Source organism: Poecilia reticulata, chromosome 11, assembly GCF_904066995.2.
Source record: "Poecilia reticulata chromosome 11, P_reticulata-male-v2, whole genome shotgun sequence".
In the NCBI taxonomy this organism is placed as follows: Eukaryota; Metazoa; Chordata; class Actinopteri; order Cyprinodontiformes; family Poeciliidae; genus Poecilia; species Poecilia reticulata.
In genome coordinates, this window is record NC_088840.1 from 298490 (window position 1) to 312217 (window position 13728).

General features: G+C 40.6%; 1 protein-coding gene across 1 annotated transcript in view; it reads right to left on the bottom strand.

Annotated features, from left to right (window-relative positions):
- Nucleotides 1-2679: 2679 nt before the first annotated feature.
- Nucleotides 2680-13728, bottom strand: part of stx12 (syntaxin 12) — a 62101-nt gene continuing 51052 nt past the window's right edge. The window contains exon 10 of the mRNA XM_081612351.1: nucleotides 2680-9331. Within this exon, the coding sequence (XP_081468477.1) occupies nucleotides 9314-9331 (18 nt within the window). The 3' untranslated portion in view covers nucleotides 2680-9313. The remainder of the gene's footprint in view (nucleotides 9332-13728) is intronic.

Genomic DNA, 13728 nt, shown 5'->3' on the forward strand with positions numbered 1-13728 from the left:
GCTCCAATCATAACTGTAAGAGCTCATATCCAGCGAAGATCTATCATCTGTATCATCCCAGTGCTAAATATGAAATTATTTTCATTAAATTTCACTGAAGGAGGAAAGAATATGCTGTAAAATAATAGCTGTGTCTAAATATATCAGGCAAGAATGTATAAATCAAGAAATCAGTGTTTTTTGAATGTTGTGTGGTATGTTTTGATGTAATAGGATGTTTTGCTCTCATGTATGTTCCTGGGACTTCCACATGAATGAATAAGGCCAACTTTCAAAGAACATCGTGTTTTATCAAGAGATCATGGGGATAAAAAGGATGATGATAAAGAAATTTTGTATTCCAAAAAGAAATAAAATAGCATGGCTAACAGGCCGCTAATAGTCATGAACCTCATGTCTACTCTCTGGTGCTTCTGGACAAAGTCCCTGCTGCAAAGTAAAATGAATGAAATGTGCAGAGATCAGAAGTTACATTCAATCAGGATATTTACTTGACTAACCTTCTTGTGACGTGAGCGGTGTCTGAAACCTAAATTGTGAAACACTATGACCAAATGACCAGTAATAGCACCTGGGGCTTTAGCCGCAAGACAATTCAGCTTCTCAATATTTAAAAAAGGGCTGCACGAAGTCAGGACAACAAAGAGAGGTGGATTATTATTACTATTATTATTTTTTATTGTTTTCACAAAAGTTAAAAATAAGCCTACAACAATAGGATATATGCATAAAAGACATTTTATATATATATATATGTATATGTATACATATATACACAATGTATCACAAAAGTGAGTACACCCGTCACATTTCTACAGATATTTAAGTACATCTTTTCATGGGACAACACTGACAAAATTACACTTTGACACAATGAAAAGTAGCCTGCTAACAGTGTAAATTTATTCTTCCCGCAAAATAACTCTATATAAAGCCATTAATGTCTAAACTACTGGCAATAAAAGTGAGTACACCCCTTAGTGAAAGTTCCTTAAGTGTCAATATTTTGTGTGGTCACCATTATTTACCAAAACTGCCTTACCTCCCCTGGGCATGGAGTTCACCAGAGGTTGCCGTTGGAATGCTTTTCCACTCCTCCATGATGACATCACAGAACTGGTGGATATATGTGTATGAATATCGATATGTATCGATGGGAGCATGTTCCTCCTGTCTGTACGTCACCAGTAAAATGGTTAAAAAACACTTAATATATCATTTTTACATAATCATATATTAAGTGTTGATTTTACATAATTTAGCTTATTTATATAGTGTACAGTCTGTTTTTTGTCACCAACTGTGTGTGTAATGTGATCCGTGTGTAGAGGAACGATCATAATCGCCAAAGAACAAATTCGAGATGAGTCAGGCGCTCATGATCCCAGACATTGGTCTTGTGACTCCACGTATGCAGAGTGAGAGACAGTGAGTGAGCAATACAGTAAATAAATCAAGTTCAGCAATATATTTATCATTTTCTCCTCTCTTTCGATGTCAACATGGATTACTACATTACTTCACTTAAACAGTTTTCTAAAGTGGATTTTCAATTGAAGCAGGAAATAATACTAAAGGAAGACCAACACAGAGACAGAAGGGTGCCGCTCTTCTGTCTCAAGGTGTAGGTTGTGCAAGGAGGCCCCTGAGACAGTCCAGCACATAACAGCAGGGTGCAAGATGCTGGCAGGGAAAGCATACATGGAACGACATAACCAAGTGGCGGGCATAGTGTACAGGAACATCTGTGCAGAATATGGACTGGAAGCCCCGAGATCAAAGTGGGGAAAAACCCCCAAAGGTGGTGGAGAATGACCGAGCTAAGATCCTGTGGGACTTCCAGATCCAGACAGACAAAATGGTGTGGAGAACCAACCGGACATTGTGATCAGTGGCGCAAAAAGTGGGTATGCAGCACATGCAACGCATAGGGGTGCTGCACCAGAGGGGGCGTCAAAACCCCGTCTGGAGAGGGCGGCGCGCCGATAATGTGTTCACATACACTTGAGCGCCCTCACGCCATAACGGGGTAAATGTAGCAAGTTTTGCCTTTCACGTACTTTCGTGTCGGGAGGGGGGGCTGGTAGAGCGAGCGTATGTTGTGTGTAGGCATCAACCAGAGAAATGTAGCGTGTGTGCTCCTTGACCTTCACGCACCTTCCTTCGGGGGCTGGGGCGCGTGAATTTATGTGTTCGCATCCACCTGAATAATATGTAGTTGGGACCCTGATTGTGGTGGTGGATAAGCAACAGAGGAAAGCCGTTGTGGTGGATGTAGCAATACCAACATCAAGAAAAAGGAGAACGAGAAACTGGAGAAATACCAGAACCTCAGAGAGGAACTGGGAAAGGCCTGGAAGATGAAGACCACAGTGGTGCCTGTGGTCATCGGGGCCCTCGGGGCAGTCACCCCCAAACTGGAGCAGTGGCTACAACAGATCCCAGGAACAACATCAGACATTTCAGTCCAGAAATGTGGCACAGCCAAGATACTGGAGGAGAACCCTCAAGCTCCCAGGCCTCTGGTAGAGGACCCGAGCTCAGAGGATGAGAGACAGAGAGAGAGGGAGAGAGAGAGAGAGAGATCACCTGTGGAGGGTGAGAAGGGATTTTATATATATATATATATATATATATATATATATATATATATATATATATATATATAATGTGTGTGTATGTTACACACATTAGCATATAGACAGATATCACATAACCTCTTCAACAGTAAATGGTATCCCATTAACTTTTTTTTTTTACAAAAACAACAAAAGAAAAAGCACTGCAAAACTAAACAGTAATAAAGACAAACATGCAATGCAAACAAATACTGAACAAATCAGCAAAACAAAACATGCAAGCAAATGTTAAATTAAACCTGGAAAGCGGGCAGGCTGGTGAGAAGCTCACACAACCTTACAATTTGGTGGATGTAACCAAATAGTTTTGGCCTCATCTAGCCAAAACCGGATGCAGCAGACTGGATACAACTGGATACACGCCAGATGCAATATGGAGATAACTAACCATTCGGGGAGCACATTGTTTAGAGACTACTACCAATTCACTCCTATTATAAAAGAGCAGGTTCCTCCTTCATTCATGGAGTGTTCCCTATTGAGATCCATTATGGAGCACACCCCATTTATAACACACAATCAGAAGTTATCCAGAAGCTCGTTGGGTTTCTCCAGAGAACTATATCAGTCCATATTTTGAGAAACCATATTCTGCATGCCATCATGTCTCCAGAGGACCTACTCGCATAATTCCAACCCAGTCCCAGAAAATTTGTTAGACTGCAAATTGCTCTAGAAGATTTACTGGCATGGGATGCCACAAAGCGTTTGACTGGCTACAATGAATAAAAGACAAAAAAATAAATAAAGTGGGATCAGTGCAAAGGCTTTCTACGCAGAGATAAAGGGAATATCCAAACTACTTAAAGACATTTGTGTCAAGGGTTGTTTATTCAGCACATAAGATGTTCTCGACCATTCATACTTTCTTTCCTTCCCCCATCACAATACAAAAGCACAGCATTTTGGTCCCTTCCCCCTTCAACAAAACAACATACCATCCACACCCCCTAGTCCTATTTTTTGCAGATGAGATGCCAAGCCAGACTGTCTGCTCTGATTAAGCAGAAGCATGAAGCACACATAAAAATTGATCAATAGATGTGGTACATGAATAAATGATGTAAAGTGCTAAATTGTTGCCACTGAAGAGTGCAAACAATGAAAACAGCAGTAACAATAATAAGGTTTTTAAAGATTATAGCTAACAGTAGGAGTTTATTTCCTATTTCAATTTATGACATGAGAAAAAAGAGCTAATACTGTGTCATTCTATTAAAACAATACTCTGTACTTGGTGAAATATTTTTCACATTTCTCTGAAGTTTCCTATTGTTTTACTGTGTTAATTTTCTTTAGCATATGTCGGTAAATTTTTAATATATTGTCAATTTGTACAATTCTGTGATAGGACATTGGTAATGTACTCTTGAAAAATTTGCAATATATTGAATGCACAATGTAATTTGTTTCAACGTGTGTTGTAATTGATCCGTCTGTGTTCTGGTAGCCTGATATGTTTACAGTCCACAGCGTGTATGAAAGTGGCGAAGTAGAATAATAAGACATTAAGTAACTTAAAAGTGTACTTAATTAGCAATTATACTAAAACAAAAGTGTAATTGAAGCATGCTGTGATCACACTGCTAATATGTAAAATATGTAATGCCAATACACTTAAAATACATTCTAAATATATATTTTTTACAATCACTAACATAGTACGCTTAAGATATACCAATCAAGCATGTTTATATTACATAAAAAGAACATACTTAAGGTATTCTAAGTATAACTTAATTGTTCCAAAAAAGTACATGAAAGTAGACTTAGTACACTTTAAATTGTGCTTTAGTACAATTTAATTATTATTATAATACACTAAGCAAAAAATTAGTTGCTCCAAAATAGCACACTTTAAGTTAACTAATCGGGCTGCACAGTGGCACAGTTGATAGAGCTGTTGCCTTGCAGCAAGAAGGTTCTGGGTTTGATTCCCGCCCCTGGTGTTTGCATGTTCTCCCTGTGCATGGTGGGTTTTCTCCGGGTACTCCAGTTTCCTCCCACAAAAACATGACTGTTAGGTTAATTGGTCTCTCTAAATTCTCCCTAGGTGTGAGTTTGTGTGTGCATAGTTGTTTGTCCTGTCTGTCTCTGTGTTGACCTGTCCAGGGTGACCCCGCTTCTCGCCCAGAACTTTAGCTGGAGAGGCACCAGCAACCCTCCCGACCCCACTAAGGGACAAGGGTGTAAAAAAATAGATGGATGGAAGTTAACTAATCCTAAGTGAACTTGAAGTATACTCATGATTAGTCTGACTTAAAGTATGCTTAAGTATACAAAAATGTTATATTCTTAGTATATTTATCTTTCACCAGGGCGCTGCCACGCACAGATCTGAAAAACTTGTCCCTTAAAACTCGAGCGACACAAACACACTCAGAGTCTCGACAGACTCGAGTCACTAAAGCCACATTAGCAGCATTAAATTAAATCTCCCGTTTGTTGCGCATCTCTGCGTGGTGCAGCAGATTTAACTCATCCACAGGGCCGGTCCAAGGCTGTATGAGGCCTTGAGCAGAATTTGACTTAGGGGCCCCTCTTGCTGCTAAAAACATCAGCACATCCAGCAGCTTCTGTTAAATTTTGTGAAATCTGGAAGACGAGTAGTAGTTTAATTGGCCAACCTAAAAACAATCAGTTATAATTTCAGTTTACTAATTTGTATTTGTGAACAAACAAAGCTGAAACACAGCTTTGTTTCAGCTTTGCAACTCAAGATTAAACTCATAGCATCAGATTGTAGCTGTGGTAATAAAACAATCAAACTATGAATATTGTTCTTTGAACTTTTACAAAGTGAACTTGCCAGCTTCTTAAAATCTTACATTTAAATGTTAAACAATTTACAATATTTTAATGTATTTATGCTAAAACCATTAAATCAAATTTAGCAGCATTGATAATCTCAATAAACAAGTGTTACATTTATTTATCTGTGGTCTTTGTTAAAATATTAGTGTTTTTTGGGCCCCTGAAGCGCTACAGGACCTTATGGAGCCACTGACTAAATTTGTATTGAACAGAAATGCAAATAATTGATATTTATTTGAATGGTATTTTTTTTATTTCTTATTAAGATATAGTTGTGGGTTTAAATAGCGTTTCACTGGCAATGGTTTCCCGTAACAGTAATATTTTTACATTTCCTGTATACTTAACATCTTTTAATACAAAAAACACGATGGACCGCCTCGGCGCCCCGACCACCAGGGGTAGCAAATTTTCTGGGGAAACCCTCCTTTTGTTATTTCCTGCTTCAACTGAAAATCCACTTTAGAAAACTGTTCAAGAATAGAACTGTAGTCATCCATGCTGACTTTGGAAGACAGGAGAAAACATCAAGTATAACGCTGCACTTTACTCATTTACTGTTTTGCTTGCTCACTGTCTCTTACTCTGCAGATGTGAAGTCAAAAGTCCAATGTCTGGGATCATGAGCGCCCCCTACCACGAGGCAAGAAAACTGCCTGCTTCACCTTGAATCTGTTCTCTACTGTTTATGATTGCTCCCCAGCACATAAAACATGTTACACACAGAGAGTTAGTGACAAAACATTGTACATTATATAAATAAGCTAAATTATGGAAAATCAGTTCATGTATTAAATGTTTTTTAGCCATTTTATTAGCGACATACAGACAGGAGGAACATGCTCCCATTGAATGGCAGCCAGTGCAGTTAGTGAGAGGTTGTGCAATCCAAAGTGAGACTCAGCTCACTGCTGCCTCACCGGCTTCGCTTCTGTTTGTTTCATTCAGCAATTTTGAAGAAAATAATAATCAAAATTAGTTAAGCTAAATGAAAAATAAATACTGCCTCCCCTGACCGCACGTCACTACGTCACTACTTGCGGTGAGGTTCATAGCTGGTGAGGCACTGACTTAATCAGATTTACAAATAGACACCTTTCATGTTACTGTTTACGTACGGAAATTTTGCGCATGTGCGCAATGCTGGAGCTCAAAAAGACTCTTCTTTTACATGCTATCCATAGCTGCGCTGTCAACACAATAAAACTTGGAAATGTGGGTATTAATTTCGCTCTATGCTCCACAGCAAAGGGAAAACCTGAAGTACAACTCGAAACCACTTCTTTCTCACCCTCTGTATCGGCCAGGCCATGTGTGTACTCTGTGTGCTCCAGGACTGTTTTCAGTAGTAAGTGGACCTGGAGGAATATACCTCCTGTGTTCTTGGCTTCATCTCCAAGTGTGCTGATGATGTCACCACCACCAGGACAGTAACCTGTTACCCGAACCAGAAACCCTGGCTGAATGCTGAGGTGAGCACTCTGCTGAAAGCTACAGGTTGCGCTCAGGACAGGCATAAGCACTACGAGAAGCAAGGAAAGAACTGGCTGCAGGCATTTTGAGGCCCAAAGCCACATACACCCAGAAATCTCAAGGTCACTTCACCACAAACGATCCCCTGCGCATGTGGAAGGGCATCAAATGCATCACTAATCACATCAGGGTTGCACAATGTACAAGGGATCCCTCACTTCCAGATGCACTTAAGTTCTATGCCTGCTTTGAGGATCATAACACCTCCCTCAGCACCAGAGTAATGCCACCACCTGGAGGCATGCCTCTCTGTATGACCACAGCAGATGTGAAGACGTCCCTCCAGGAAATCAACCCCAGCAAGGCTGCAGGCCCCGACAAAATCCCAGGGCGACTACTGAGGGACTGTGCATATCAGCTGTGTGAGGTGTTGGCAGACATCTTCAACACCTCACTGTCACTGTCATCTGTTCCCACCTCCTTAAAGACCACCACTATCGTCATTGTCCCCAAGTGCTCCACAGTGACGAGCCTGAATGACTACCGGCCTTAACATCGGTAGTCATGAATTGCTTTGAGAGGCTAGTTATGAACCACATCAAGGACTCCATCGATGTCACTGTGGATGCCCATCAGTATGTCTACAGGAAGAACTGCTCCACTGCTGACGCCATTTCATCCGTGATCCACACAGCCCTCACCCACCTGGAGAGCAGGCCCCCTTACATCCGTCAGCTCTTTCTGGATTTCTCCTCAGCCTTCAACCCCATCATCCCATAGACCCTGGTGCAGAAGCTCTCCTCTCTTGGACTGAGTTCCACACTGGGGAACTGGATTCTGGACTTCCTGACCAACAGACCTCAGACTGTCAGGATCCACAACACCGTCTCCTCCTCCATCACCTTCAGCATTGGCTCGCTGCAGGGCTGCGTGCTGAGCCTCCTCCTCTTCACTCTGCTGACGTATGACTGCTCAGCAAGACACCCCAACTGTGATATAGTGAAGTTTGCCGGCGACGCAGCAGTAGTGGGACACATAACGAACAGTGATGAGTACAAATACAGAAAGGCGGTGGAACACATGATGCAGTGGTGCAGAGACAATAACCTCTTCACATTAATGTGGTGGATTTTAGAAGGGACAAGGATCCTCTTCAGCCCCAGGGAAGCAGTTGTGGAGGTGGTCTCCAGCTACAGGTACCTGGGTGTGCACATATCCAGTGACCTCACCTGGAGTACCAACACCTCCAGTCTGGTCAGGAAGGCTCACCAGCATCTCTACTTCCTCAGGAAGCTGTGGGAACTCAGTCCTGAGGAGCTTCTATCACTGTGTGGTGGAGAGCATTCTCTACACCTGCATCACTGTGTGGCACAGCAGCTGCACTGCTGCCGAGAGGACGGCTCTGCAGAGGGTGGTCAAGGTTGCACAAAGGACCGTGGGGAGCATCCTTTCCTCCACCATGGACGATGCAGGAGGAGGGCCATCATGAAGGACTCCACCCATCCTGCACACAGACTGTTCCAGCCGCTCAAACAGGAGGCTGAGGAGCATCCAGAGTAACACCACCAGGCTCAGGAATAGGTTCTTCCCTTCAGCCATCAGACTGCTGAACTCAAGCTGCACCAAATGCAGCCTCACCTCATAGTTTATTTATACACAGACACAAAATTACACATATCTCTTTAATTTATTTATTGTTCATCTGTTTATCTATTTTATTTTATTATCTACTTATATTTTTTAGTGTAGTGGATTTCTTGATCTGGGACTTGCGTACAAATTTCGTACCACAAACTATCATGGTGGTATGACAATAAAAAATCCTTGAATTCTTGAAGCTACAAGCAGACTCATTGCCATGGCAACTGACAACAACGCCACTCTGTGTTTCAGGATTCTAAACCAAGGGTGCATTCACACTGCAGCCTGATGTGACCCAATTTCGATTTTTTCGCAATTCCAATTTTTTTGCCGGGGTCGTTCACACTGCCAGTAAATGCGACCTGTATGTGTTCTGCAGTGTGAACGGGAAAATGACCTGAAAGTGTCCCGCATGCGCAGTAGAGGGCGCAATAGCGTCAGCGTTCTCAGTGTTCTGCCAACCGCCATGAAAAGAAGTGTTTGTTGTTTGATCACCTCTTCACCTGGTGTAAGTGGAACTTGCCTCAGGTGTAAATGTAAGCTGCTTTGTTTCACTAAAAAAGAGAGGGTGTTGGTGTAACTTGGAGCTCCTGAATAAAAACACCTCAAAGACATATTGTCGCCTCACTTCCTCCTTACTAACACAGAGCCTCCGCGGGTCAAAGTGACACTGTAATCTATAAAACAGAGCTGCCTGTTTGCTGCAGTGGAGATGAAGATGGTCCATTCAGGAAAGCAGAGCTGCATCAAACTTTAACGTGGAACTGCAGAAAAAGAAAAAAACAAAAGCAAACATTGAATTGTTAATGCATGCCACCATGAGTAAAGCCTACTGAGTTTTCACAACGCAACAAAAGATTTCTGATGTGTGAAAATAAAAGCTTATGTTTGGCAAATAACTTTTTAAGTTCACAAGACAAAAATTAGTTATTTAATTTAAAAAAGTTTTTTAAACAAAACAATTTTTTTTTTAAAGAAATCATCACAATTCCAAAAGTTTTGATTACAATTTTATTTTACTTAACTGAGGTAAGTTTTTTTTTTCCTCCATTGAATAATTGCAAACAAATTTAACTTCATACTCTGCGAACCAGACCCTAAACCTAAAGTCTGGGTTGAGTTTTTTCCCCTTCATTAATGTCAATTTTATTACATTCATTATATCTATCACGGTAATTCAGGGTCAGTTATTTTAAATTCTAAATGAATATCCTTGTTGGACTTTTATCTCATTGTTATTCTCCTTCAGGATACATTTACCTAACGCTAGAATAAATGAAATGTACATTATGTAGCAAAGGAAATTAGAAGATCGGACATATATCCATTATGGAGATGATCGGTTTTGGACGGGCGATGTGCCATTATTGCATAATAAATACTAAAGAATAACTGATATCATTAACGATACAGGGAAGAAGCTTTTTAGTTATCTTGCTTTGCTAGCAAAGTCGTTAGCTAGCAGCTAGCTAATAGCACACCAACAACAGCCTAATGTCTGTATGATATTTATTCTGAATCGATAGATAAGAACAGTTTCTCCTCACCTGGCTGTCTCCTCCCCTCAGTAGTTCTTCAGAGAAAGGCAGACGCAGAGGCCTGTCAGCGTCTGTTGTATTTCATTACCTCTCTGCTTAAACCGCGACTCCGAGCTGAAGCAGAAACGATACTTCAACGTTTTCCGTCATCTGACAAGCAGCAAGTCTACTCCACTTTATTCACCAAAAACGTTTTTTTATTCACCAAAAACTGTTCTGTAATCTGGAACGTTCGCTACGTTGAGCTCCAGTTAGCTGCCTTATCTCACTGCGCGAGAGGCAACTGCATCATGGGCAAAAGGTCAAAGGTAACAAGGTGACCAGTGGGCTTATTATGTTATACAAAAAAGAAACAAAAAAGCAAAGAATTTTAGCACATGTTTTCATGTGTCAGAAGAGGACTTAGGAAATAATAATACCAAAGAAAAACAAATTGACCAAAAGAGCACTTTGGGGCAAGGAGCAAAAAGGGCAGGTGCTCAAGCCCCCCTAGCTCCCCCATCTGCACGTGCCTGCTTGACATCCCAAACGTTTTAGTGTGACCTGGTTTTAAATATGAGTGGTTGACTGCTCGTGCTTGGTGAGGCTTCTTTGGAAATTCTTTAAGTCACAAAATCCCATCTGACTCCACACAATGCCACACATTGAGAAACGAATGCAAGGAAAGCAGAAAAGGCCATTTCTAGCAGCACATCCACAAAGCCTGTCTTTTCTTTTATACCACTCCGTTTGAGAAGAGCCGTACCCTTCTGCCTCAAAGCAAACCTTTCAGCTGCCGTGTTGGTCTTCCCTTATTTCCTGCTTCAATTGAAGTAAGTCCGAGGGCCCACACCTTCCTAAGTCTGGCCCTGTGCACACCCCTTTCAGACTGGATGTTTATTATTCCCAGAGCCACATATTTGTATAAATAAATTAATATTTATATAGATCTGCTTGTCTGTCTTCCATTTTTGTCATTGCCATTGAGCCAGGCCTGAATTTGTTTACATTTTTTCTACAGACTGACACGACTTGATGTGTTATGGTCCTCAGTTAGAGATTTTTTAAAATGTTTTTTTGATCATTTCTTTGGTGTTTATTTGCTTATATCGTGTCATTTTAAATCTTTCCTTGTGTACTTTATTCTCATTGTGTGTACTTTGGATTTCCTTATATTAGGTAGATTATTTGCTGAATAGAATCAATTTCCCCTTCTCTGAGCTTTGATATCTTATCTTTCTCTCTCCCTGCCAGGTCTACCTGTTATCTTCCCAGCTGTTCCTACTCATCTGTGATTAACTCTTCTGGTTCTTTTATCACTTCAAACACTTTCAAATCAATTTAACTGAAAACCTCCCTTTAATATGGAGGCAAATTTGTTTCACAAAAGCTAGTCTCAAAAAATAAATACAATTGTGATCAAAACTTTTGGAATTGTAATGTTTTTTTTTAATAAAGAAAAAAAGTTTATTTTTTTAAAATAAAATCACTCATTTTTATCTCATGAAGTGAACACACTATTTGCAAAACAAACTCATTTGTAAATTACAGACATCTTAGGTTGTAATTCTCAAGCTTTTGGTTTAGATGCTCCCATTTTTTGGTTGAACTCAAAGAGTTGAGTGCTGGAAACATGAACATTGTGGGCAGAGCCTAAAGACGAATGCTTTCCTTATTGGTTAGAGCTGACTAAGGCGTAAGACTCTGACTCTCTCTCAGAACTGCCCCAAACTGCACTGCAGTCGCCTTGCTTCAGTGAGGGGACAAAGAATGTGAATGGTAAGAAATCTTCAGAAAATTACAGTTGATCGCCTGATCATACTGATCAGTATGATGGATTTGGCTGACTAGCAAATACTCAGACTGATGTGCTGTGGGACCAGAGCCGTAAGTTGGATGCAAATCTTGCTGAGATTCGCAAACCAGCTGCAGGCCCTGAATCTCACCAGTGAGATGGAATCAACATTTTGGAGAAGTTGCTAGTTCTGACTGGCGGGAACGGCCATACTAATTTGAATGATTGAAATTAACAGAGATGTACCGGTGAGACTTTAGGGCAGATAGAAATTAAAAGTCTACCCAATCTAAAGAATATTGTCTCCATCTGAACTGGCTCCCTTGTGTTGGACCTTGGCTGGCTCAGTTCTCCTGGTTTACATATCATCTGCAACTGATATGTAAACAAGACGCTCTTTCACTCCTCGTTCCCTTCCTGAAGACATCCTTGCAAATGTGGAGCAGAGTGCTCCCAAGGACTTGTTCTTAGATAAGACCACAGTATCAGAGACTTTAGCCCGGGAGAGTTGGCTGAATGGGGTTCACAGACTTACTGCACACATATCTCAAGGCTACAGATACACACTCCCTGATTTCACTGCCTTTTACTGGCTGCATTTCTGAATGTTTGTATTTGTGTAATCTTTTGCAGTGTTGTAGTGCTTTTTATTTATTGTCAGGTGGAGGCAGGCAGAGAAAGCTGTCTGTGATAGAAGTGCATGCATACGGTTAAAATAGCTTTGGCCCACACCAAATAATTCTTATGATGTCTTAATGCTATAGCACTGCAGGCTGGCAAATACAAAAGTTGGAGTTTCTGTGTTAATGTTTTCATGTCTCCCGTTATTTATTCTACATCTGTCCTATCAACACATACATCAAGGGGTGAAAGTAAGTAAAGATTTAGCGGGGCTACGCAGTACCTGCAAGAGAGGGGAGCGGCTGTCTGCTGTATAAAATATCAATGGGTTCACTGTGCAGCTGCGACTGATTTGTTTTTCAAGAACAATCTAAAACACGACTTAATCAGTTAATAAATAACTTTTTTCCCATTTCATATTGTTTCTGAACTGTTCGTGCTTTACTAGAGCAGCAGGTGACAAACTGAACACCGTCCGCCAGGAGGCTGAGAGCAGCACGTCCTCAAAACGTTCGTAACTTTATTAAAGAACAACAAAAATCAACAAAACGTGTTCAAATTAATGATCCAACAACAATAATAATTTCAGTGATTATTGTTTCAACAAGGTGTTGCACAATTCTATGCGTTTCGGTTCCATTACCAAAATAACGAGCAGAGCAGGAGTTTAAAATGAACGAATCAACCTCCGCTGTGTTCAGGGAGCTTATTAATGATCGCAAAAATAAATATCAAGCCTGCAAACCTGATATCGCAACGGACTAAATGTTTTTAACGTAATGTCTGGTCGGCTTGTGGAGGTTGCCATGGCAACGGGTCTGCTTAAATGACAGAGAGACGGAGAGTAAAAATGTGCGAGTGGTTTAGAGTTGATCACCTGTTCAGGTTGTTTTACCTGTCTTGGCTCATCACAGCCGCTGTAGTTTCTGAACATTCAATAAACGACAAACTTGGACTAATTACGTCGTTCTTTGTGAGTATAAGTCAATCTCAACAAACATCAAACAAGGTAAATACATTTCATTAAGTATTTAACAAACAAATGGCTTCTATCGCAATAATTGTGTGAAATTAAATAGTCTAATATAAAAAATAGTTTGGTGCTGTTGGGCTCAGAGTCTGAAAGGCTTTTCCTCTATCAAACAATTTTGTTTGTTGCCTCTTATTTAGTGGACATATTAATGTTGAGATTGTCTCCAAAATAATAACCTTTTTCAACCTTTATAGC